Source organism: Schistocerca cancellata, chromosome 6 (genome assembly GCF_023864275.1).
Source record: "Schistocerca cancellata isolate TAMUIC-IGC-003103 chromosome 6, iqSchCanc2.1, whole genome shotgun sequence".
NCBI classification, from domain to species: Eukaryota; Metazoa; Arthropoda; class Insecta; order Orthoptera; family Acrididae; genus Schistocerca; species Schistocerca cancellata.
The window spans coordinates 349,200,733-349,227,286 of NC_064631.1; the positions used below are offsets into that span (position 1 = coordinate 349,200,733).

General features: G+C 37.2%; 1 protein-coding gene across 2 annotated transcripts in view; it reads right to left on the bottom strand.

The window, feature by feature from the left end:
- Positions 1–1,782: 1,782 nt before the first annotated feature.
- The window catches only part of LOC126190719 (uncharacterized), a 93,868-nt gene continuing 69,096 nt past the window's right edge, over positions 1,783–26,554 (bottom strand). For both annotated transcript variants that reach the window (XM_049931193.1, XM_049931194.1), the window contains exons 3-4: positions 17,330–17,447; positions 1,783–2,090 (exon numbers count right to left, since the gene is read on the bottom strand). In XM_049931193.1, the coding sequence (XP_049787150.1) occupies positions 1,872–2,090; positions 17,330–17,447 (337 nt within the window). In that variant the 3' untranslated portion in view covers positions 1,783–1,871. The remainder of the gene's footprint in view (positions 2,091–17,329; positions 17,448–26,554) is intronic.

Below are 26,554 nucleotides of genomic sequence, written 5' to 3' on the forward strand. Positions count from 1 at the left end.
TTTACATGCCTCCGAGATAGGTTCCCAAATATCTGTACAAGAGTTTGTCAATTACTGTAATGGATTTACCATTCAATGGCATGTAGTAGATTACCTACAGCTGTCCTGAAGGCTCCATACGTGGTCCATTGTTCTGGGATGCTATAGCATTGAACCCAAGGAATCCAGCAGGCAATGGCTTTGACTGGAGTAGTATGAGAGGGACAACAGCAGACAGAAACATCACCAGTTAAGATGCTCTCTAATTCATGAATATAGACAGAACGGTGCTATTAAGTTGGGTAACTGGTTAAGTGGTTTTTATTGTAGTTTTGTAGTGGTAGAAAGTAGCTGTAGTAGTAGCATTTTTGTAGAATTAAGCATTCTTTTCTCTAAATGTTTATATGAACCATGAAGAAATAATTAATGCATATATTTCTTACTATCCACAAAAACGTGACTTTATGGCCTAAGCTAGCTTCTTAGATAATAGACAGTAATGTGAAGCATGAATAAATAGATAGATACTGAACCTTTCCTACATATGTTATACAGGGGACAAATTGTTGAACAGGTGTTGCGTATGTGGGTGACATCCTAGTAGTTGAATTTGCAGGCTCCAGGAAGACTATTGAGGAAAAGATGAATGATGTGTCTGTGTTCAGAGGCAATGATGGTGCACGGACAACAAACTGGCAATAGCTTTCCAGAAAACCACAAACTCACTTCTGAACTGAAGACTTTCTCTTACCAGAAATCCAGTCCTTAGGCCTGATGGAATCTCTGTAAAATGTAGCATTGTTAGATGGTATCTAGGCATTCTTCTAGAGGAGAGAAGGAACGCTGTAGAACTTGTAAAGTCTGTTATTTGGAAAGTGGTCAAAGTTACGTATAATATTGTCTATGCTGGCACTACTGACTATAAATTATTGCTGCATGTTGTGCAGTCATATCAAAAACCTATCTTTAATGCTATATGGGCTTCACTGCCAACATCTGGATGCATCACTTTTGACTGGAAAGGTACAGAACAATACTGTGACAAATACAGCAGAGCATACTCCATGGGCCCACTGGTGTCTTTTGCACTAAACCAGTTGATAGTTTCCTGGCAAATCTCAGGACATTTACATCAAATAGTGTGGTACGTTACAGAGCAGTGTCACATTGACTGGAGTGTGAAGAATATGACTGAAAATGTGAGATAAAATGTGCTCACATTTCTAATAAAAGAAACCTGGAGACTGGGCAAATAGCATTCTGACTGGGACCTAGAAGCTCTGCAATGCAGGTATTTTACACTTTACCATGGATTAAGAACAGGCTCAGTATACCCGACTTTGAAGCTACTTGAGGTATCATGCATCTATTAACAGGTCGTGGCCCATATCCAAAACATCTTGTTGCCGGAGATGTGGAAACCCACTGTGGAAACCCACTAATATGTGAATGTGGAGAAGAAGAGTCCACTGATCACGACATTTTCAATTGCCCCCATTTTCAGCTAGAAAAGAAATGCAAACACTTAAATTGTGATTTGCAAAAGATTGTAAAAGATTAAAATTTATGGGCTATAGTTAATTTTATTGCACATCACCAATCTGTTGGTAACTGGGCTTTGTTCTTGTGTGTGAAAACATGGTATTAGCTCTGTAACTACTAAATAACATAGTTGTCACAATCATTTTTTTTTAACTTTCAATATATTATCAAAATTAATAGAGAAGTTTACATCAATCTTTACTCCGAAATTAGTGGCATATATTAGACATCACAAAATCTGGCTAATAGCTGGTACTACAAAGACAGCTCATAACTGCCTCCCATAGACACTGCCACGTCACCTCAAGTAATTTAACAATGTATAATGTTACATTATTGAAACCATAATATTAATTGATTACAATTAAAATTGTAATGAAACTTCCTGGCAGATTAATACTGTCGGCCAGACTGGGATTTGAACCCAGGATCTTTTGCCTTTCACAGGCCAATGCTCTACCAGGTGGGCTACATAAGCATGACTCGTGACCTGTGCTCACAGCCTTACTTCTGCCAGTACCATATCTTCTATCTTCAAAACTCCTGCATAACTTGCAGGAGTAGCATTTCTGGAAGAGAGAACATTATGGAGGCATGACTTAATCACAGACTGTAGCTTTGTTTCCATAATGACTTTTCTCTCTGCAGTGGTGTGTGTGCTGATATGAAACCTCCTGTCAGATTAAACCTGTGTGCTGGACCAATACTTGAACCCAGTACGACTGCCTTTCACAAGGATGGGTTGTGAGTCATGCTTGCGTAGCTCAGTTGGCAGAGCACATGCTTGCGAAAGGCATAGTACTGATATGACAGGCTGCTTTAATCTGCCAGGAAGTTTCATACCAGTACAAACTCCACTGCAGAATGAAAAATCATTATGGAAACAATCATCCAGGCTGGGGCTAATCCGTGTCTCTACAGAATTCTTTATTCCAGGAGTGCTAGTCCCACAAGTACGTAGGAAAACTTCTGTGAAGTTTGGAAGGTAGGAGCTAATGTACTGTTAGAAGTACAGCTGTGAGGACAAGTCATGAGTTGTGCTCAGGTAGCTCAGCTGGTAGAGCACTTGCTATGAAAGGCAAAGATTCTGGGTTCGAGTCATGATCCAGCACACAGTTTTAATCTGCCATGAAGTTTCATATCAGGGCACACTCCACTGCAGAGTGAAAATTCAGTCTGCGAAAGTTGTAATTTTGAAAAAGTTTTGTTTTGCACATCAAGGATCACTGAACACCGCAAAATGTCTTTTATCATAAATATGTTTGAATACATTATAATCCTCATATGAAATTATACAATGCTACATTTTACAACAAAGATTTTTAACTAATCTGTTAATTAAATCCAAATTACAATAGTCAACTTTTTTTATGTGACAAAGTGTTAAAGTTCAGTTACAAAAATACTGACATGTTGACAATTACAAGAATGTTCTTTTCACTTATATGCATAACAAAATCAAATAAGTGTCTAAAAGCAACAGAATTTGAATAAAAGATCATGCCACAGTAAAATGTATGAACACAATAATTAGATAATGCATGAGTAGAATGCCCAACTGTTATACCAGATAAGCAAGTCGACTTCTATAGCCACCCTCCGTCGATATGTGGTCATCAACTTCTCTGAACTAAGATAATAATGTCATTATCTACTGTATATGCCCAACTTTTCGTTATATCTACACGTCAGATGGAGCAGCCACAAACATCATCACTCTAACGGCGACTAAATTCCAGGTTTTCATAATAAAAATAATTAATGTTAACTTTTTGCACAATCAATCACACTTCATTTGCTGTGACGTTACTGAAGATAAGATAGTTAATAACATATTTGGATGTTAGTTATTATTTCAACTTCCTATTTTTGATGTTACTACTAATCCACATTTTTTCTGTTTTATTTTTTTTTCTGTCCGATTGGAAATGAAATGTTAATTAGTTAAAAACGAAAACTGCGTCAGGGACAGAACCACTGGAGGAGCCTGAATGGACCACAGATAATCTAGCTCCTCTTCCCGTCAGCTGATGGCCACTGCTGCATTTACTGACAGCTTCCCCGGCATTAACCCACGTTTCATCCAGCCAAATTATGGAATGAATGTCTCTGCCTACAATTTTGTGCAAGAAAATGCTTCGAGTGGTAACAATATGTGCCCTTTCTAACAGTACTTCTCGTCCGTCTAGCGTTTTGTAACAGAAACCCATATTTTTTAGCACAATTTTAGTGATGTTTTACCACCCCTGAAGAGTTCACTTTCTTTTAAAGAGACTAGTAACTTAGCTACAGTTGGATACTCTTTTCTGCTGTAGTAAGCATAAAAATGCTTGCAAATTGCATCAGTCTGGAAAGAATCTGTTATAGGACTAGACTGCTTTTTCTTCTTTCCCGGGGTCGTTAAAAACGTATTATTTGATCCAGACAGCTTGGTATCATTACGGCTCACTTCAGTAGCTTCCAAGTTTTGTAGTGATACTCCTTTACTTACTACGGTTCTTGCACTAATTCCAAGAGTTTTCGACGTACGTTCCACCACTTTATTGGCAGGCATTGATCTCTGTCCATGAATGCTTACGTAGTTTTTCTCCTGCTCGTAAAACTCATGAGTTCTGCATAGTAACTCCAGTGCCTGGCTGTTTAGCGGCACCCCTCAACGCAAAGGAGTGTCACTAGGTAAACGAAGTCTTTTCGGTGACATTTTCCAAGTATGTAAACTCACAACATAACAAAAGTCACAACGATATAGAACACAGTACGACGAAAACACACGGTAAACAACATACAATTCACGTTGTTTACACATTCACTAAACAACGCGGGAACTTTGACGTCACAGCAAGTGAGTAACAGCAGTGCTCACTGCGCTGTGATTGGCTGGCGCCCCACGTTGAACACCTAGTGCCTCTCGTTCTTCACTTGTTACGCTGTCTCTGCCTACAATTTTGTGCAAGAAAATGCTTCGAGTGGTAACAATATGTGCCCTTTCTAACAGTACTTCTCGTCCGTCTAGCGTTTTGTAACAGAAACCCATATTTTTAGCACAATTTTAGTGATGTTTTACCACCCCTGAAGAGTTCACTTTCTTTTAAAGAGACTAGTAACTTAGCTACAGTTGGATACTCTTCATATGCAAACGTCAAGTGCAATGTTTCAGCGGCTCAAGTATAAGTGTCCAATTCCGTCCTTGTGTTAAATTTCACCTCCCTTCGTACAGCCCACAGATTCAATTATCAGTTATTCAGCATGTAATAGAGTTTAATAAATACTGAGTGCAACTTATTCTCGCGCACACAATTCCTCAGATTTTCTTAGTCCGTGACCTTACGGCAAAAATCTACCTAGACCTCAGTATAAGTTTCAACGTAAGTCTGGCCGGTATAAATTAACTAGTCACTTTTCTTGCAGTTTAACAAAAGAGCTCTGATCCCTTCCGTAGCATATCATACGGAAATGTCAGCTATATCACAGACCGCAGCTACGTAGACTTACTAAGAGCGCATAAAACAAGACAAGAGAACTAACAATACCCGCACATGGTGTATATAGTAGAATTTAGAAACATTAAGTAGCCGCATTGAGCCCTCTTTGATTTCCCTGAGGTGCTCCTTAGCTGTGGGCGTTATTTTGATGAGAGATTAAATGTTGATAATTTTAATTAAACTTTTTCAATGCTATTAGTTTTGTTATTATGGATCACCTCTCCCCTGTATGAGAACAAGTCTGGTAATATTGTTCTCAATTAAAGGAACGGTTATAAAAGCACTCTCTCTCTCTCTCTCTCTCTCTCTCTCTCTCTCCTGTCTCCTCCCCCCCCCCCCCCCCGAATGACAACAGTATGCACTCTGCTGCACAGTGTTGTCATTCTCACCCTTAACCGTGATATTTATATTTGCACTAAAGTAGGCAGTCTTTGCTTTCTCCTAAAAGGGGGAATGAACTTATATTTGCTGATCTATTTGGGGATAGTTTTACAGTGGTTCTTATAAATAACATGTTTACGTAATGTAATCATAGATTTTTACATATTATAAGTTATTTAAATACTTCATGAGTATATTATGCAGAATAAGTCTACCTATCATAAATAAGTAAGTTCATTGCAAGTACTTTACAACTGTTTAAAAGTTGTCCAAAAGAACAATTTTCGACCTTGAGCTTGATAGAGTTTTCAGCCGATGTCAGCTTATCAACTTCTCTTGAGGCCCTCCGTGCAGTTACACAGGGGAAAGTAGAACCAATTTTCATGAGTGCAATTGCACCGGGGAATGCAGCAATTATTTGAGATAGAACTCATCTTTTCGGGCCGCCTCTTGAATAGGCTAGCGACTCGACAGATTGTTGTTAGCATTGTCTGCATTCTGACTTCAGTTACTTGTTCGTTACGTCAGCACCTCAGTGAGATTGTTTCCAACTTATGTACTCGCCTCGTCTTATAACTTGCAGGATACATTCGTTCAGCTGACTATTTGCTGATATGTCTCCTCTTATAATTATTAATCAGCGGTGGATGTTATATCTTGATCACTGGTGCATCTTATTTCTTCTTCCTGATTGACGAAGTACTTATTGAGATCTTATCATCTTCCATTGCATTTTAGTGCATCATTGCTTTCTTGCGTGAGGTTTTAGTTTGCAGATGTTGTCCCCCACAGGTTTCTTTCTCGGCCTCATCGTCAATCTTGACATAAGCAGCTTCAGACGACCATCTGATTATTGGGTTGTCGTTTGTAATGGTTGATAAAAGAAAAGGTTGGAAATGTGGAAGAAATGGTGAATAAAAAAGGGAGTTTTAAAATCATAAATGACCGTGAAAAAAGGAAAGAATGAAATGCAAATCGGACTTCGTATTACAGAAAAGTTATCGGACTTCGTGATTCGAAAAAGCTATTGTTGAGGTGGTCCTTGTGGCGTTTTTGAGTAAAAGTTAAACCAATTTCGACTAAAAAAATTATTGAAAAAGAACAGAGAATAACAAAATGTAACCGACAGAGGGAAATGGCGTAGATAGTTCATCCTTTACCATGTTAACATGTCTTCTTGTTTCGTGCGGCGTCCAGGTCTTCAAAAATATCCTACTTCATTTCTGCGTGAAAAGTCTGCTCCGAAATCTTGCAATAAGTTTCATTGTCCAGGAATTTCTAATGTATATAAAACCGTCTTGATATTAAATGCAATTTATTTTAGTTGCTTTTCTCCATCCTCTGAATTTCATAACAACTTCCACAATGTCTTCACATTAATAAGTTTTTTCGTCTTAATCAGATCACGTCTGCATTAAGGTTCCGCTCTCGAGAGACAATAAAGAAACGGATAGAAAAACAAAAAAAAAGAGTTACAATTTTAGTATTTTCTCTGCCGTTGAGCGCTCATACCGCTGCGACAGTATAATTTTTATCTGAGAGAATGAGTGTAGCGTGGCGAAATTCAAAGTCCCGCTACACGTTGTTGCTATCTTCTTAACGTCTTGATCCCTAGCTGCGTGCAATTTTGACCAACAGGATACTAGTACAGCATCTTGACTCTCATTTCATGTAGAAGTACTCTGCTGCAGCTTAATGTGCTCTCATCCCATCAGAGAATTCAGGCAGCGACAACGCGTCATCTCAACCATCAGATAGTTGTGGCGGCCTCAGCAAGTAATCTCTTTCTGTAAAATGTAGGTAGTGGCGGTGTGTATTCACACCCCCATCAGGTAGGTTGTGCAGCGTCAGCACGTTGCAGCTCTGATTCTCAAAGGTACTGGTTCTGCACAACACAGTCTCGTAGATAGTGTGGGTATGGAACATAAAACTTGTGCATATATACACTATCAACAAATGCATCACTTCATGACAAAAGAATAATAATTAGTCACGTTTAAAATAGTTATCACCTTAAGTGCTCGTGAGCTTCACGAAATAAACTTGATCATAGTTATTTTTCACCAAATCACTCACGACACTGTGTTTAACACAGATTCTAGAAATACATAATCGCATGGAGTTCATTTTATAGTAACACTGACATGAATTGCATTTAATAAGTGTGCAACTAGTTACGTAAACAGATTCGTCCTTTCAGTTCTACCCACGTACAGACACAACACATGATGAATCAATGTCCTCCATCATGAGCTCAGATTCTGTCTTTTCAATTCTAAACACGTAATTAACCACTTCCTGTGTGTCACGAGCCCAGATTCTGTCTTTTATTCAGTTCCGAACACACAACGCGCATGATATGACTGACCAAGCTTCTGTCTCACACGTTATGATACAGTTACGTTTATCTTTAAACACAGTGCCACACTTCATCAAATCACTAAGTATAGTACCAAGATTCTGTCCTCAAGCTAGTTCTTGATACAAGGTCAGTCACAGTCGGTGATTATATATTGCAAAAACTCTCATAGTTTGTTCCATTGAATTAGGATCAACCCCCATTAAATAGGAAATAATTGACTTAACTTTTAGGACAACTGTCCTCACACTAACAATAAGTACTGAATTACTGCTTCAGTACTCATCGTGTTTTTACGTATACTGGCCTCATGTGACTGACTTTACATCTAAGGCATTTATTCAACTTAATATTAGAACATAAATTCACTAACAGTGCAAATTAGCGGACATAAAACATACACTAAGATAGTTTCCTAACATTTACATGAAATCACCCCTAAAAGTATAATTTATCCTATATACAGTAACTAAACTCTTCTTCCTCATTCTCTTCTCATTTTATGGATATCTCCCAATACATTACTACCCAGATGTGGAACCTTGTTTACCTTATACGGTCCGGTACGTAGATGATGCCATTTTTTATTCATCTTCTTCACCACAGATTTGGTGTATTTCTATAACAGTACTTGTTTTATCATTCAAATTATACGTATAAACTTTAGTTTCCTATCATACTTTTGTTTCCTTAACATCCCAGCTTTGTGCAAGGCTAGCTGAACTTTACTAATAAGTACGTTTCTGTCTATTACGCGATCAGCTATTCTCAATCCTTTATAATGCCAGGATTTTTTATCAGAAACATTACATGATTTCGAAGTGCTGCAGCTAGTTCGCACCTTTGCTCATTAGTTAGATATTCGGATTCTTGGATTTTAACTTTTATAAGTTCACTGACATCTGATGCTCCTTGATCAGTTAACGAATATATGGGCCTATGGGGGGCCTTTTTGTTGAAGTAGAGTATTTTGGCCTCATTATTTCTTATTTTAATTTGATTACATACTTTGTTTTGAAATTCCAGTTTCAGGACTAACTGAAACTCAATAACCCCTCCCTGATTGTTTAAAGGGACCACACCCTGCCTATTTAACCCATGCAAGTATTTGACCCATTTCTGCAAAAAAAAAAAAAAAAAAAAAAAAAAAAACTATCTGATGCAGCACCTTAATATTTTTACTGTGTTACATGATGCCGAAAGAGTCAACTGTACTAAAATATAGTTTATCCATTTTATAGTTTTTAAGAAATACTTTTTTAAAATTTATTAACAAATAATATTACGTTTTATCTGCAGAAAATATTTTTTGTGAACTTCCTAATGGGGAACATTAATGAATGTGGTACCAGAGACAGTTTTTTTATGTTATACAGAGTCTTTGAAAATTTCATTCATTTATCTATGATAGTTTCTGATATAATGGGATATATGTACCAAAAACTTTAGTTTGAGGGAAATTGACATTAAAGAAAAAACTTTTTATATTTGTTACTTACAGTTAATTAAAACAGTCCTGCTGCATATGATGACCCTTCTTTGGCCTCTAGCAGGTCTTCCAGCGTCTTTTTCACCTTCCTGGATGTTTGTCTTGCTTTCTTGGCCATATTAGATGCAGACCTGTCTGCATCGGCTATCCTCATTTTATCGCAATGTTGCAGCCCAATGATCATATTTTCACCAGGATTAATCCCCAGCTATTTCAGTACCCAACACTTTCCAATATTACCACAACTGAATGTAATAATAGCATCACGAACTCCTAGTTTCATTGTATGCATGCCTACAAAGTAAGTATAACAACTACTCGCAAACACAGTTGAACAAAACTAACCGTGTGTTTGAAAGCATATTGTTTACAAATAGCAGAAACAAAAGAATACCCACCATGGCATTCCAAGGATAACCAACACACTAGGGAGTAAACAAAAATAAAAAACCTTACATGCAATGTAGGGGATATAAAAATCTAAAATATATGCAGAAAAGTGGGTGACAGGAAAGTGGGCGTGGCACATAAACACACGTGGTAGGAAAATGCTAAAACAAATTTTCTTTCAGCAAAATCCTTTTCAGAGTACTTAAGTAAAACCTTAATCTATCTATTGGAATTTGCGCAGCTGAATAAGTATTAAGGAGAAAAAAAGGACATTTTACTAATAACTATATTTGCACATTCAAGAACAAATAAAAATTTACAGTGAACACAACAGAATAATTAGCGCACACAAAGAGTGTTAGACAATGCCAAAGAGGTCTATTTTACACAGTGCACTTTGCGCCGTCACACACGAAATATATTGTTCACACAATTCCAACACTGTCGAAATATGATTAAAACCGAAAATCGATTTTTTTCGACCTGAACCACGGTGTGGTCCCCTTAAGGAACACCTTCCCCACCCCCCTTCGCAGTGTCGAGCGTTATGTCTTGTTCACACATAAAATCCCATCACTGAATACTGAATACAGAGGTAAGTTAAATTAGAAGCCAACATGGAGGTCGTTCCCCTTGCGCTACTATTTCTACCTGTACCTGGGCCTTTATGGGTACAGAATGGGCTCCTAATGCTCCAGACAAAGTACAGTTGGCTACAGGTAATACTGGAGACTTGTATTTGCTATTCAAATATTTATAAAGTCCAATATTCCTCACACTACAAACTGCTATCTCATCTAACATTTTAACTCTAACAAAGGCTTGCACCACTTCAATAGGATTATTATCTAATTTTCGTGGATTATCTAAGAGTTCTCTAATTTCCGTACCATCATTATACCTCAAGAGACCCTCTCTTAATATTTTGTTGGCGCCCGCCTCTTCGCCAGCTACACTGTAAAGGCTCAGGGCAGCTGTTTTTAGTTTGTTGCATCTGTTTGTTGGTTACCCGTTTTATGGAGTACCACCAATCAAACCTCAGAATTCAAACCATTCCATTCATTGTTACTGCTAATAGACATATTCTCAGGCATATACATTAAGGGCGTTGCTACAAATTGTCCGTTAGCTGTAATAACATTAGTGGGAGCTCCCACTGAATATTTTGTCCATTACCCCACTGAACATGCCTGTCTTGCGCTTGTCCTTGCTGTCCCGACTGTTCTTCGTACTTTCGTTTTCTATAAAAACCATTTGAATTGTATCCATTCTGATTCTGCTGATATCTATTGCTACATTTGACGTTATTACTACGATTCTGTCCATTACTTCCGTAATTCTTATTAGAATTATTCTCTTTATAATTTTTATCTCCAGACTGATTACCATTGTCCTGATTGCTCATTCATTCATTCTTTATTGACCCACTGAATCATTTTGTGTACAGAGAGTACTACATGATATGGGACAAGTCACTATAGTAGTTACACATTTTAAAAATACGTAACACTTAATTATACTTACTATTCTGATTTCGATTAACATGGTGACCCTTTCCATTGTCTTTCGTTTTACTATTACTGTTATCGCCACTACAGCAGTTATTTTGTTGAGACTTGTTAGAATTATTACTGTGAAATTGATTCCCCATGCTCTTGGCGTCTACCTGAATTACGTCCAGGGAATCAATAACTGACAAAAATTGGTCATCATCTTCGTCCGGTACGTTTATTAATTTCTCGCATAAACAAATAGGTAATTTTCCTTGGGAATTCTAATAATCTCTGTGACTAAAGAGATCATCCCAGTATCGAGTTTTATTGATGTACTTGTCAAAGTATTTTCGTAAAGTCCCATTTTTAGGATTATAAAATAACCGGACTATAAATTTCATTCCTTAATCGATTTTGTTTGCTTTGCGACCAATATTTCGCGATGAATAAATTTTCAAAATCTCTACATGTTCTACAACTTTCAGCTGCTTCCGATGCCCACAGTGACACATCTCCAATGGTCTTTGACACTATAAACTGTATTTTACCTTGTTCCTCACAAGATCGGGGAAATACATTTCTTAAACTTTTTATGAACACAACTGGGTGTAGAGAATTTTTATTGTTCGAAAATATTTGAAATTGTCTAGCTTTGAAAATACTGTGTTCAACCTTAAAGGATGAAACACTCCCCTTGCGATCATAATATTGCTCTTCAGGATCCGACTCATCGTTACTTCTACCGTTACTATGATCGCTCCCTCGCGGCTTTCGCTTCCTAACGGGCGAATGATTTCTAGAATACGGTTCTGGATATCTTTCATATTGGTTTTGTCTTTTAGGACTACCTTCACCTTTTGACAAACTGTTACTAACATATTCCTGCGACATAGACATCTTGGATAAAACTTTCTCCTTAATAAGATTGAATTCTGCTTTCATTTGTTCCATGCTGTCTACCTCCTTGCGTCGCGGTGCATTTGGTTTATTCTGTTGCGTCGCGTTCTCGATAGCGTGTGAACTTTTCCCTCCTTTGCTTCTAACCGTTCTGACAAATCCTCCGCTATCTTAGTCATCTGTGTACTAAGATAGTCATCAATTAACTCCTGCCCTCTGATTTTTAGATCTTCTACTTGTTTAGTTTCTTTATCAATCTGTTCAGCTATTTTAGTCTGTTCTTTATTTATTGCTCTCTTCTTTCCTGTTCTTTATTTATTCCACTCTAATTAGGAGACCAAAGTTTTCATTGTTTCGTTCATTACATTAGAAGATTTTACACTTAATGTTAATTTTATCTATCTTGGCAGATAAGTATTCATCCCTTTTCTTAGTATGTGATTCTAGGTCATTAGAGTGGGCGTCACATATCTTGGTGGTGGTGGGAGCCAGCTGCGGCATTACTGGTCCATTCGAGTGTCGGTCACTGACTGCCGCGCATTGAAGTACGCGCGCATGCAGGAAAGGTGACGAGCACAGTAATACCTATAAGTCTTTGTGAGAAAGGCGTGTCATCAAATCGTCTGCCTTTAAAATATGGAGTTGTATAAAATGTGTAAAAATAAAAAAAGCCATGAACATTGGGCAAGAATTATAGACAGACTTGCATTGTTTACTGTGTCTGACGATCAACACAAGCATACCGTGTTGAGTAACTGGGAAAAGTGCTGCACATTTATTTATCTTTCCTATTCTAACTGAGAAAATACAATCTGCTTATGCTTGAAAAGTAGAAGAAACCTCGCGAAAAAACGTATACCTACTGATACTCAAACGATTTTTATAATACATGTTCGAATCCTGCCTCGGGCATGGATGTGTGTGATGTCCTTAGGTTAGTTAGGTTTAAGTAGTTCTAAGGCTAGGGGACTGATGACCTCAGATGTTAAGTCCCATAGTGCTTAGAATCATCTGGTCCATTTGTCTCCCTTTCGAACCCAATGAATAGAATCACCCTGTGATGGCTTGCCATGTGTAGTCAAAATTATTTATTTGGATTGTAGGGGAAATATTCGCACATGTGAAATTTTTACATGACATTATTTTAAGTGACCTACGCAAACGTCTGAGCAGTCTACATGTAGAGCATCTTTTCGGCACATAGCTGAAAGAATCATACGAGGTGCATTCAAGTTCTAAGGCCTCCGATTTTTTTTCTAATTAACTACTCACCCGAAATCGATGAAACTGGCGTTACTTCTCGACGTAATCGCCCTGCAGACGTACACATTGTTCACAACGCTGACGCCATGATTCCATGGCAGCGGCGAAGGCTTCTTTAGGAGTCTGTTTTGACCACTGGACAATCGCTGAGGCAGCACGACTGGTGAATGTGCGGCCACAGAGTGTGTCTTTCATTGTTGGAAAAAGCCAAAAGTCAGTAGGAGCCAGGTCAGGTGAGTAGGTAGCATGAGGAATCACTTCAAAGTTGTTATCACGAAGAAACTGTTGCGTAACGTTAGCTCGATGTGCGGGTGCGTTGTCTTGGTGAAACAGCACATGCGCAGCCCTTCCCGGACGTTTTTGTTGCAGTGCAGGAAGGAATTTGTTCTTCAAAACATTTTCGTAGGATGCACCTGTTACCGTAGTGCCCTTTGGAACGCAATGGGTAAGGATTACGCCCTCACTGTCCCAGAACATGGACACCATCGTTTTTTCAGCACTGGCAGTTACCCGAAATTTTTTTGGTGGCGGTGAATCTGTGTGCTTCCATTGAGCTGACTGGCGCTTAGTTTCTGGATTGAAAAATGGCATCCACGTCTCATCCATTGACATAACCGACGAAAAGAAAGTCCAATTCATGCTGTCGTTGCGCGTCAACATTGCTTGGCACCATGCCACACGGGCAGCCATGTGGTCGTCCGTCAGCATTCGTGGCACCCACCTGGATAACACTTTTCGCATTTTCAGGTCGTCATGCAGGATTGTGTGCACAGAACCCACAGAAATGCCAACTCTGGAGGCGATCTGTTCAACAGTCATTTGGCGATCCCCCAAAACAATTCTCTCCACTTTCTCGATCATGTCGTCAGACCGACTTGTGCGAGCCCGAGGTTGTTTCGTTTTGTTGTCACACGATGTTCTGCCTTCATTAAACTGTCGCACCCACGAACGCACTTTCGACACATCCATAACTCCACTAAACTAAACCACCACCACATGTCTCCTTCAACTGTCGATGAATTTCAATTGGTTTCACACCACGCAAATTCAGAAAACGAATGATTGCATGCTGTTCAAGTAAGGAAAACGTCGCCATTTTAAGTATTTAAAACAGTTCTCATTCTCGCCGCTGGCAGTAAAATTCCATCTGCCGTACGGTGATGCCATCTCTGGGACATATTGACAATGAACGCGGCCTCATTTTAAAACAATGCGCATGTTTCTATCTCTTTCCAGTCCGGAGAAAAAAAATCAGAGGCCTTAGAACTTGAATGCACCTTGTATTTCAGAAAATATAAAAAGAGCCTGTCATATATTAAAAATTGTTATTAAAGAACCGAAGGCACTTTCTGTTTCTAGACACATCACTTACAACAAATAATTTATAGTTGTTGATATTGTGTATCTATTGTAAAAGTTATTGTCATACATAATATAAGACAAGTTTCCACGTGCTGTTTGTTTTCGGAAAGAAAAAACAATTACTTCTTCAAAAATGAAGTCAGCAGTTCGACTAGCATAAATACAAACGAAATTTTACATATTTTGACGGATAATTCAATAAGAAAATCGACAAGTGTAATCACTGAAGACAAGCTTTAAACAAAGTCCACAATGAAATTGTGTAAGCAATTAAAATCTTTTTATAATTACTTTATCAGCCAGGCAAACCTAGACTCAAGTTACATAATATAGACTTATGTTTTACGATATATGTTTAAATGCTTACCTCAGCATTGCAGTACTGTCACAGGGCTCCCAAAACATCGTCTCCATCCTCGCTGTTTGATAAAGACGAATCCGAATCTATGAAAGGCTCCATCAACGAGTCTCTGTCGATTTCCTTTTTAAAATCCTCTTCCTGGCGTGTTTCCGAATGTCTGCCGCAGTTTGCCCATGTAGATATGCCTATGTTGTAGATATGCCTATGTTGTCCGCTGATGTGTGAGTCTTTCCACGTCAGCAATTCGGAAGGTGTTCTTTCTTTCTGAGATATGGGCCTTAACTTGCGCCCATATCAGCTCAATAGGATTGTAGTGGCAGTGATATGGTGGTAACCTGATTACTCGGTGCCCGTGCTGTCTATCCAGTTCATCTATCGTGTAAGTGCGGTATTTAGGCTTGTATGTATTTATGAGCATGAGTAATTCTGCTCTGTGACGCTGTGTGAGGAATTCCATAGGATGGACAACCGTGAAACAATTTCATCCTTCCTGGTATTTGAAGTAGGAGCCTTATTCACTTGTACAGAGAGCACGCTTGCATTGTCTATGACAATAACAGAATTCTCTGCCATGTACGGAAGTAGCTGTTGCACAAACCACCGCTTGAAGACAGCATAGGTCATTTCAGAGTGATAGTCATCTGATTCCTTCGTATTCGATGCTTTAAATATTAATTTACTCTCTGGTGTGAAGCCTGTCTCTGCAGAACCAGCGTGAAGCACAATAAGGCGTCTCCCTTTTCCTTCAGGAACCTTCAGGCCACCTACATCGTCACTTGTCTTCCAGCACATTGGTCTTGAATAGCTCTGTTGAACATATGCTTCATCGAGATAATAAATACGTGATTTTCCGGCTTGTTTTATCTCATGCATTTCTCTCAAGAACACAGTTCTTGCTGCTACAATGTCACTTCTCTTTAAGAGCAGTTTTCTTCCATCATTGCTCTTTCTGTATTTAAATCCCACCTCTCGTAATATTCTGAGCATGGTAGATTTGCTACCGTTGAAACTTTCAGCATCTTTCATGTAGGAACATAATTTATTTGCCGTAGGATATTCACCTTGGCTATACATGTCGAATATTTTGCGCCGAAACACATTCTTGCTGAAATTGTCGAGCTCACTTAACGAATTTCTTTCGATTTCGGCACTTACCAGTCGATTTAAAAATAGGTTATTCGTTCTCTTCAGTGGATGTGCTTTAGCTTCACTTGCGATCTGTTGTACAGTTCTCAAACCGATACCACACGCCTCAGCTGTTCGTTCTTGGCACTTGGCAACATTGGGCGACGCTTCTGTGTCAGCTGTAGCTGCCGCTTCCAGCTCCCGTCTAAAGAACTGATACACACGAAATATTATTTCTCTCGCCTGCCTGTGTGATACTGGGTGAGATTTGCTGTTGCCATTCATATTACCAGGATGCCTTGCAATAACTTCCGAAAAAGCACCACACACAATGCTAAAACCAATCGTAAACTTGCTCTGCACACAACGACATTAAATCAGGCGGTCCCTACGGCTGACTGACTCCTATTGGTCGCCAGATCACGTGACTTCCGTTCTACAGCGCATCCAGTCCTCACCCGCCAAAGTTCCATGACGCCCGCTCTAACAATCTTTAATAAAACTTTCTTAAATTCTTGGTCTTGATGATCTCGTTGTTTCTGTTATTCTAACATCTCCTCCCGAAAAGCTTTTTCCGCAAGTTCGCGTCTTTTCTCTTGCTCTAAAATTTCCTCTCTGAAGGCTTTGTCTCTTAGATTACATTGTTTATTTAGCTCTATTTCTCTGAGTTCACTCTGTTTTTTTCCTCTAATTGTTCCTGATTTGATTTATTCACTAGAAAATCAAACAGCTAATTGATACTGATATCTCCAGATAGCATACTGACTTCAGTTTCCTACAGATTCAAACTCGTCACTTTCGGTATGGTCATTACTCTTTACCAAACTAGTTCTACGCATGTGTGACATTTCAGGTTCCAACAAATCCTCTGTCCTATTAACATCTAATGTTTCCACATGGTTTTCATCTTCGCTCGTATCTTCTCTCTCTAAAGTCCCTAAACTTGTATCTAGATTCGATCTGAAATGGTATCCCTGTTGCGTTATTATCAATATACACCCTGAGAATAACATCAAAATAATAATAATACACAATAAATAAAATACAACTATAACTACTTATACAGTTTCTGCTTCACGGGCTTGCTCATTTACACATGCAATTAAAAATCAAAAGGAAGCACAATGAGGTACTGCTCAGCCAGTAATAAAATGTCTTCATACGTACAAGCCCTAGCCGCAGTAACGCAGATAAATTATTTCCTACCTTCCGTACAGCGTCTGACGACTTGTAGTTCCCGGAGGTCGACGCCTCATTGTCGGCCGCACTCGCAGATGCTATCTTCCGCCCGCAATCCGCTTGTGTCCTAGCGCGTACGTCGTCGCTGTGGAGAATATGAAACATAATTTTGGAAGTTTTCATTCGCTGTTCAACACAGTCACAACAGTTGCATTACACCACTTTTCATTACGTAATAATTGTTTTCGTACCTTTTTTCGAACGTTGGGCGCCAGTCGCAGCTGCCCTTCATCGATTTGCTGTTAAGATATTGATGTTGTTATCTACTGTATATGCTCGACGTTTAGTAATATCTACGTATCAGATGGAGAGCTACAAACATTTTCACTGTAACGGCGACTAAATTTCGGGTTTTCGTAATAATAATTTGTTGCGGAGTTACTGAATACAAAATCTACCAAGATCTCAGTATAAGTTTCAACGTGAGTCTGTCCGGTATCAATTAACTATAGTCACTTTTCTTGCAGTTTAACAAAAGAGCCTTGATCCCTTCCGCAGCATATCAAACGGAAATGTCAGCTATATCGCACGCCGCAGCTACGTAGACTTATCAGAACGCGAAGAACAAGACAAGGGAACTAACAGTACCCGCACATGGTGTATATAGTAGAATTTAGAAACATTAAGTAGCCGCGTTTAACCCTCTTTGATTTCCCTGAGGCGCTACTTAGCGTTATTCTGATGAAAGATTTATACATCGATAATTTTAATTCCATTCAATTTATTGCTCGTAATACGTAATTTTGCATACATGTGCGTTTTCAACTAAGTATAAAGTATTTACAAGTTTGCATTATTTCTTATTACATTCTAATTCATGATAAATTCAAGTTATAAGTGTATTTTTGGATAAGCCGCTGACTGACTCGTTTTTTAAGTGTCCCCTATCAATGTCTTAACTTCATTTGGAGACAAAGTTATTAAAAAGAGCTCCTTTGACACAGAGGCATTTTTGCTGTTAAAATTCATCTCATGTTAACCATATGAAAATCTTTTCTATGCCTAGTTTCACTGTTGTGAATATCCATGTTTCTTTTTGTGATCTTAGTGTCTTCTTTCACTAGCATTATAGTTTCTAGTATACACAAGGCACAAACAATAAGAATATTGTGTCTAATGAAAAGAGGTTTGCAAGAAGTTCCTGGAGTTACTTTTGCTATGATCCTCAAGACTCGCTTCTGCAGAATGAAAACTCTTTTCACCACGCTAATCCATAATACAAAGTCCTTAGGGTTTCAGAATTAAAATACGATGATGATCTTCTAAATACTTATAGACTAGGTGTTATTTTTTTACAGACATAATCAGCTTGCTGCTTCCATGAAAGTCGATCATCTATGCATAAACCCAATAATTTAAATCTATACAGGTCTTTGGTAGAATTTCATCACCCATAGTATTCTGTCTGTCTGGAATACTTGGTTTAAAATGAATATTATTAGTTTTTTCTATGTTCACTTTTAGGTACTCTCTTTCAAAGTTAGCTCTTGCCTTTTCAATAAAGTTATGTATCTGTTCAACTAGGCTGGACTCATTGTCTGCATAGCAGACACCAGATGTATCATCTGCATACATAGTGATCAATTGCTTATTGTCAAGATAACTTGAGTAATCATTTACATAGCATATGAATAGTACTAGACCGAAAATGGAGCCCTGAGAAACACCAAAATGTGTATTTCTTATACTTGACATTCTCCTCACCAATATTTCTCCATTAGAGTACATAATCTCTGTGCACTGTTGTCAACCCTTTAAATATTTTTCTAGCAATTGTATAAGTTTTCCAGTGACACCACTCTTTGCAGTTTTTGGTAAGAGCACATCACGATGTACTCTATAGAAAGCCCTTCAGAGGGCCAGGAATACTCCTGCTGCTTAGGATTTTTCATGTATTTTCTCAAGTATCATACATAATGGACAAATTGTACTGCTACTGACACGGCACTTCGACCTCTTCTGAAATCATGCTGGAAATCACTTAATATGTCGGCATTGTTGTAATGTTCTAAGATTTTTTTAAATATTATTTTATCTGTCAGTTTGCTGAAAGTTGAGATTAAAGCAATTGGTCTGTAGTTCTGTTCATGCTTTATTTCCCTCCTTTTTGTGTATTGGTTTCACTACAGACAGTTTCAACTTGTCAGGGAACAAAACGTCTTCAAGAACACAGTTTATTATATGAAATAGTGGTTTCATTAATTCATGTTTGGATTTATTCAATAGATATGGAGAAATTTCATGTAATCCTGCTGATTTTTTGTTTGTGAGGTTATCATAAGCTGCAGAACGTCATATGTGCTTACTGCGGGTAATGTACTGCAGTTCTGTTTGTTACAGGACTCAAATGAGTGCTGTATATCCTGTTTCATAGGGAAATCATTTTCGACAGTATCGATGAAGTAATTATTAAAAATATTGCTATCTAGAAAAGGATCAGAGATATCTTCATTGTTCACAGTTAATTGTACATTATTAATTTTATTTTCTGTTTCATTGTTTCTGGTTTTATTTACAATTGACCAGCAAGTCTTCGAAATATTATCTGGGCCTCGTATCTGTTGGCTGATTCTTTGTGATTTTAATCTCCTGACTTCTCTGTGGTACTCGTATTTGTACTGCTTGTAGAGTTCTTTATGTAACTCTAAGTTAGTCAGTCTGTAAGCTATACATGTTCTCCATTTTTTTTTCTTTCAGATATTTTGTTTTACAATCTTTGGCACAGGTTTTGATTTTGGAGGCTGATTTTTCTGGATATTAACTTTTTTTAATGATATGGCTCTATTTAAGTGCTCAGTCATAATTTCCATGAACATGTTCCATTCATTGTTGACCTGAATGGTAGTCACAGCTGATTCCCATGATTCCTGGCTTAAACCATGTCTTAGTGTAGCAAGTTGTTTGCATATATTATTTGCCTGTGTTTGTACATTTTTCTTGGTTTGAATTTGGTATTACATTTTAGCACTAGTGTTTGGCCTAAATGATCTGAGAGGTGACCATTTATTAGTCTGTTGAGATGATGTGGTTATAATTTGTGATAACATGATCAGTCAAACTACTATGTGTGTCAGCTATTCTGGTGGGTACTAGTCCAAGAAGATCTTTAGCTCCATATCACAGGATACAATCTATAAAACATTTGCTTTCCTGACCATCATGTAAAGTGTTAATGTTCAGATCTCCCAGTATAAGGTTTACACTTCTACAGCCTGACATTAATTTACTTAAAACTTAATCAAGTGATTTCAGAAAAACATCAAAGCTTTCACAGGGGGATCTTTATACACCTATGACATAGAAAGGTATGGTGACTTTAATAATTGCATTTTCAAAATCTTCATCATCACAGAAACTGTTCCCCCATAGCACTTTTTCCATGGTGGTTATGAACTTCTTGAGTAGATGACAACACCACCACCTTTATCGTGTGTTCTGCAGTAGAATGTAGCTAGGTTGTAGCCTTCTAATTTGCAATATTGAATGTTGTCCACTGTTTTCTGGTGTTCTGTAATTATTACCACATGTGGGGATAGTCCTGTGATAAATGATTCAAAAGCATCTATTTTGTTTCCTAAACCCTGTACATTATAATGCAAGAAAAGTAACTTTTTTATCTCCTGCACATATTTAAGATCTGTTTATTTACACTTCTTTATTTACACTCAACAAGATTGGCATGATATGTCGATGTTGAACAGAGATGATTATCATGTTTGAGTTTCTCAGCTCATGTAGCCTTCTTCTAAGTGAGATCGCTGAGTCTTTTGTTTAGTTGTTTTTTTAATTATTAAAAGTTTTCAGTGCCATTAATTATTTCAGATATTATCAATTAAAAAAGTGGTTATACTTGCTATTGGTAGACACAGTAAACGTTGTCCTACTCTGAAACATTACAAGTTTTTAAGAAGAGGTGGATGTTCTGAATGTCACAGTAAGAACAAAAGATCAGGAGAGCAATGATGAATACTAACAAGAAATGTTAACTCCTTAGCAGAAAATGTTAACATGATTAAAGTGTAATTAAGAAACACTATTTTTTTAAAAAAAAAAAAAAGTGCAATGGCCACCCATATTGGTATGCATAAACTCGAGAATTGCTGAGACATGCATATAATGGTGAGGGCAATGTAGAACAGTGTTGTAATAATAGGTCTAGATGTAGACTTAAGTGTAGTTAGCAAAGCTGAAGTCCTTCTGGGACAGTCAGTAAAAGTTGAAGTAGTGTAAGTTTAAAATTACTTCAGACTTTAATTATATTCATTCTGTTTTATATTGGCTACTATTTCATCTGCCTGATGTAGCATCTAAAAGTTAATAATGAAACCAAACAACAACAATATTTGCGCTTTGAACATTACACTTCATTACAAAGCACTCTGTAACTAATCATGTTGTTGTTGTTGTTGTTGTTGTTGTTGTGGTCTTCAGTCCTGAGACTGGTTTGATGCAGCTCTCCATGCTACTCTATCCTGTGCGAGCTTCTTCATCTCCCAGTACCTACTGCAACCAACATCCTTCTGGATCTGCTTAGTGTATTCATCTCTTGGTCTCCCTCTACGATTTTTACCCTCCACGCTGCCTCAGAACATGTCCTACCAACCGATCCCTTCTCCTGGTCAAGTTGTGCCACAAACTTCTCTTCTCCCCAATCCTATTCAATACTTCCTCATTACTTATGTGATCTACCCATCTAATCTTCAGCATTCTTCTGTAGCACCACATTTCGAAAGCTTCTATTCTCTTCTTGTCCAAACTATTTATCGTCCATGTTTCACTACCATACATGGCTACACTCCATACAAATACTTTCAGAAATGACTTCCTGACACTTAAATCTATACTCGATTTTAACAAATTTCTCTTCTTCAGAAACGCTTTCCTTGCCATTGCCAGTCTACATTTTATATCCTCTCTACTTCGACCATCATCGGTTATTTTGCTCCCCAAATAGCAAAACTCCTTTACTACTTTAAGTGTCTCATTTCCTAATCTAATTCCCTCAGCATCACTAATCATGACTGTGTTTTTACCTAACTGAAATTTAATTTGGCTATCAAACTTCTTCTGAGGCATTTGGCAGACAAACCATTGGGTGCTGTAGCTAGCAAGAAAGTATTTGATGCACTTCACTGTTCACCTCGATTTTGCTTTCCCACAAATCATAATGACTGCATCTACTGGTGGAACAGGAACTGTGACTGAACTCACCTTCAGAAATTCCTCCTGAAATTTAATTCTTCTGTTTACTGTATATATGGTCACGGCTGGCAATGAATTTTGAGAGTTAAGTCTGTTAATTCAGCTTGGAACAGTTGAGTTACAATTTTGCAAAGGAAAACTTGCTTTTAAGAATCAGAATTAAACTGACAAGATATTCATCAATTTCTTTCAGTACTGTAAGACATTTCACCATTCACTTGTAACTAATACTTGTCATTTGCATAACGAAATTATGCTCTTGAAACTGTAAGAAAATGACTTTATGCAGTTGAATTTTACGTAAGTGATGTAGCAAAGCGACCCATCAATAAAGCACAATATTATGACTCATTAAATTTAAGAAAACACTGCTGCTACTACGGCTGATGTTACAGTCATCATTGTTCCATTTGAAATAAAGATTTAGAATAGATGAAGGGGATATTGTAATCAAACAGTGATAGTCAATATGTAAAGTGATAATTTATTGAACAAAACACACTTGATCACTGAACAAGATGTACTAAATCTGGCTCGTCTTTACATTAAGGACAATTAAAAAGTGTGTAGCTTTCTTGCAAATTGCAGTGGAGATGATGATGTGGTGCCAAAAAATGCTTCTGAAAATTCTTCATTTCTCTGGTTAAAAAAATATGATAACTACATTATAAGGCTACTCATGTTTGACATACTTTAAACAAAGTTGAGCAATTGCTGCAAACCCATAATTGAGCCTGGTAATTCTTGGAATGATGGATAATAATTACCAGAGACAACTTTTTAATGCAGAAATATTCCCACTCAGTCTGCCTACAGTACAGTGGAGTGCAACAATGCCATCTGTCATCTCTATCACAATGCTGTCTGCAGGCTGTGACTAGATCACATTTCATTTTGAAGGCCAAGTGCTCCCCAAACAGAAACAACAAGAGCAAAATCTGGGACTCCTACAAGTGTAATGGTGTCCTCTTTTCTTATGCATATTTTGCTACTTTCTGAAATAATACAAATATTAAGTTAAGGACGCTCAGACTGTGCATAAGTGATTTGTTTTATCTTTTAAACTCTATAACAATAATTCAATTCTGTATTTATTATTTAAATAAAAAATTTACTAAGTGGGTGAATTAGATCTCAACAACATACTACCCTTATGGACAATAACACTGTTCCATTATACATGTATCTCACTCCTTTCTGTATTAATGTTAACCCCCTCAGAGAGAGAGAGAGAGAGAGAGAGAGAGAGAGAGAGAGAGTGAGTGTGTGTGTGTGTGTGTGTGTGTGTGTGTGTGTGTGTGTGTGTGTGTCCATAGTATGATACTTTTTGAGAAAAGGGAAATATTAATGAATGAATATATATAGTGAATTAGTTGTCAAAGTACCAAATTTTTTAAATTGGCCTCTTCCAGATTTTCTAGAATTATACCCTGATTAAAATTACATTGTGCTTGACAGATTAAAGTGCAGAGGCTACATTGACAATGCAAAGCCAGACACACTAGACAAGATTCGGTATGTACCTACAAAACAGGCAACACAACAATCATATGATGCCCGAGAAAGAACTATGATTGACTGACAGCTGTCCCATCACTCAATTTGCTGAAAAGTCAGTCAACAAAGTTATTTTAAGGAGAGAATATCACCAGACACATTTCTTATAAAACACTTCTGTATTCTGAACATTATCCTTGCTAGTGTAGTTCTCTTATTGGTTAATGGAAATATGTAGAATGAAATAGTTCATTTTTAAATACGTTATGGTAATAATCGCCCCAGTGCAAGTGGAGCTGAATGAAGGTGCTTCAGTAATTTTAGTCTATGGGTTAATAGAGGTTGTGAACTATCTACAGTCCAAAACACTTAACAGTTTCTATTTCTTGTGTTTCACTGAGTACACTGTTTTTATTGCTTTTGGGGATCTACCAGTAGTACTACACTGCATGTAATTAGTCTTGTCAAAATTCAATGCTGAACCATTTGCCATGAACCCACTGTATGTTTCACATACTTAGTTATCTGCCTTGAAAGTAAATTGATTGATACTACTTTTTATTGTGGTATTCATAAACTGGCATAAAAGAGAAACTTCCATTTTCAGAAACTGCAAGTGAGGGATGATTTCTGTATGTCAGAAAGAACAGAAGGCCTAAAACTGTACCTTGCAGTACACCTGATTAGTTCAGTTCCTGAGTGCCTATTGTTATGTCATCAACACAGTTTCCTTTTTAAGATAAAAATTGTGAAATTACTTTTTTTACTATTCCATAAAATTTAAAGTTTTTCGTGAAGATATCACAAATCACACAATGAAAAACATTATCTAAGTCACAAAATATTCCCAATTGTAATAATTTCTGATTAATTGATTTGATTATATCATCTGTCAAGGTGAAAGAAGCCTTTCAGTTGACATTCCTTTTTGAGATCCAAATTCTTTGCCACTGAGTATTTTTCCTATACTCAGTGCATTCTGTAGTACACAAGTTTCTTGAAAACTTCAAATTACTGCAGTAATGAAATGGGCTATTAATTTTCTACTAAAATTTCCTCTCCTTTTTGTGAAATTGTTTGACAAAAGTATGTTTAAGTCTGCCTGGAACACAACCACTGTTTAAAAATTCATAACATAAAGAACTCAATAAATTTCAAAGCACAGCTGATCAACATTCAATTATTTTTCTGCTGATTTAATCATATCAACTTAAACATTTATCAAACTTGCTTTGGGATGCTTTTCTTAGAAACTGTAAGCTATATACTCTAAAAACTTTGATTAGTTCACCATCTACCATTAAAATTTTTGAAATTTAAAGAAATTCCTTCCTTTTTCTGATTCATTTTTACTGTCTCATTTATTTATTTATTTTTTTTTTAATTAAATAGTTCTCACATTCTTGCTGGAGAAGATTTTTTAAAATATTGTTGACTATGCTTAGAGTTTTAAGTTTTAAGAACAGTTTGTTATGTGATTTAACTCTGTCATGGGGCTAAGTAGAGTCTTTTCTTAGTTTTGCATGATCATCTCATTCCGTTGTAAACAAGGGTTTAGATGCATTTTATGTGCTTCCACCTGTTAATTTCTTAGGAAAACAGTTTTCAGCTTAGTATATGACTATGGCACAGATTTAATTAAGCCTTTAAAACTAATGTTCCTGTGTACATATTTCCAGTCTCAATTTTGTCAAATACTGCACTAATTCCTAAACACCTGTTTTAGTTTCCCAAACCCTTTTTATTTATATGATGCAACCTGATATTGAGCAACAGCAGTGGACCATGGTACCGTAGCCTAAAAGACAATTAACTTTTGGAATTACCTGATGACTTTAGAAACTTCATGCACCTATAAACAGCAATGATACTGATTCCCACGACTATTGTTGCGAATTACATAAGGTGAAGTATATAGTATAAAATGGCAAGTGACTCAACTACAGCTTTAGTGTAGGTAACTCTACAAAATTTAAATCTCTACTTAATTTTACAACATACCATTTGGAAGTTAAACAGCCTAATAATGCATGAAGTTGTCTCATAAATAATTCAAAATTACCAATGAAGGCCTGTGTATTGTGACTCTTATTATTAGCTTTGCATGAAAATCTGCTGCTACACACAAGCTACAGAATGATGATCACTAAAAATCTGTGAGTTTCAATGCTGAATGTAAGGGGCATCTCATCCTTTTTCCATACTTAACCTGTAGTAACTGGATGCTACATTATACACACATCCATATGCAGCAAGTTAAACTGCTGCTAGCATATCTTAGGATATCCCTTATGTTAAATTCACAACTGATACCACTGCATCCAATGTATAATGCCTCTGTTTTAGATTTATGGAAATGGACTAAGGTCGAAATTGTACAATGACACATCAAGTAAAGAAAATGTCAAGAGAAGGTATCACAAAATTATTCAAAATCAGCAGACTCGGTCACAGTGCAGATTCCTACATAAGTAGCCAAAAGATGTTCAGAAA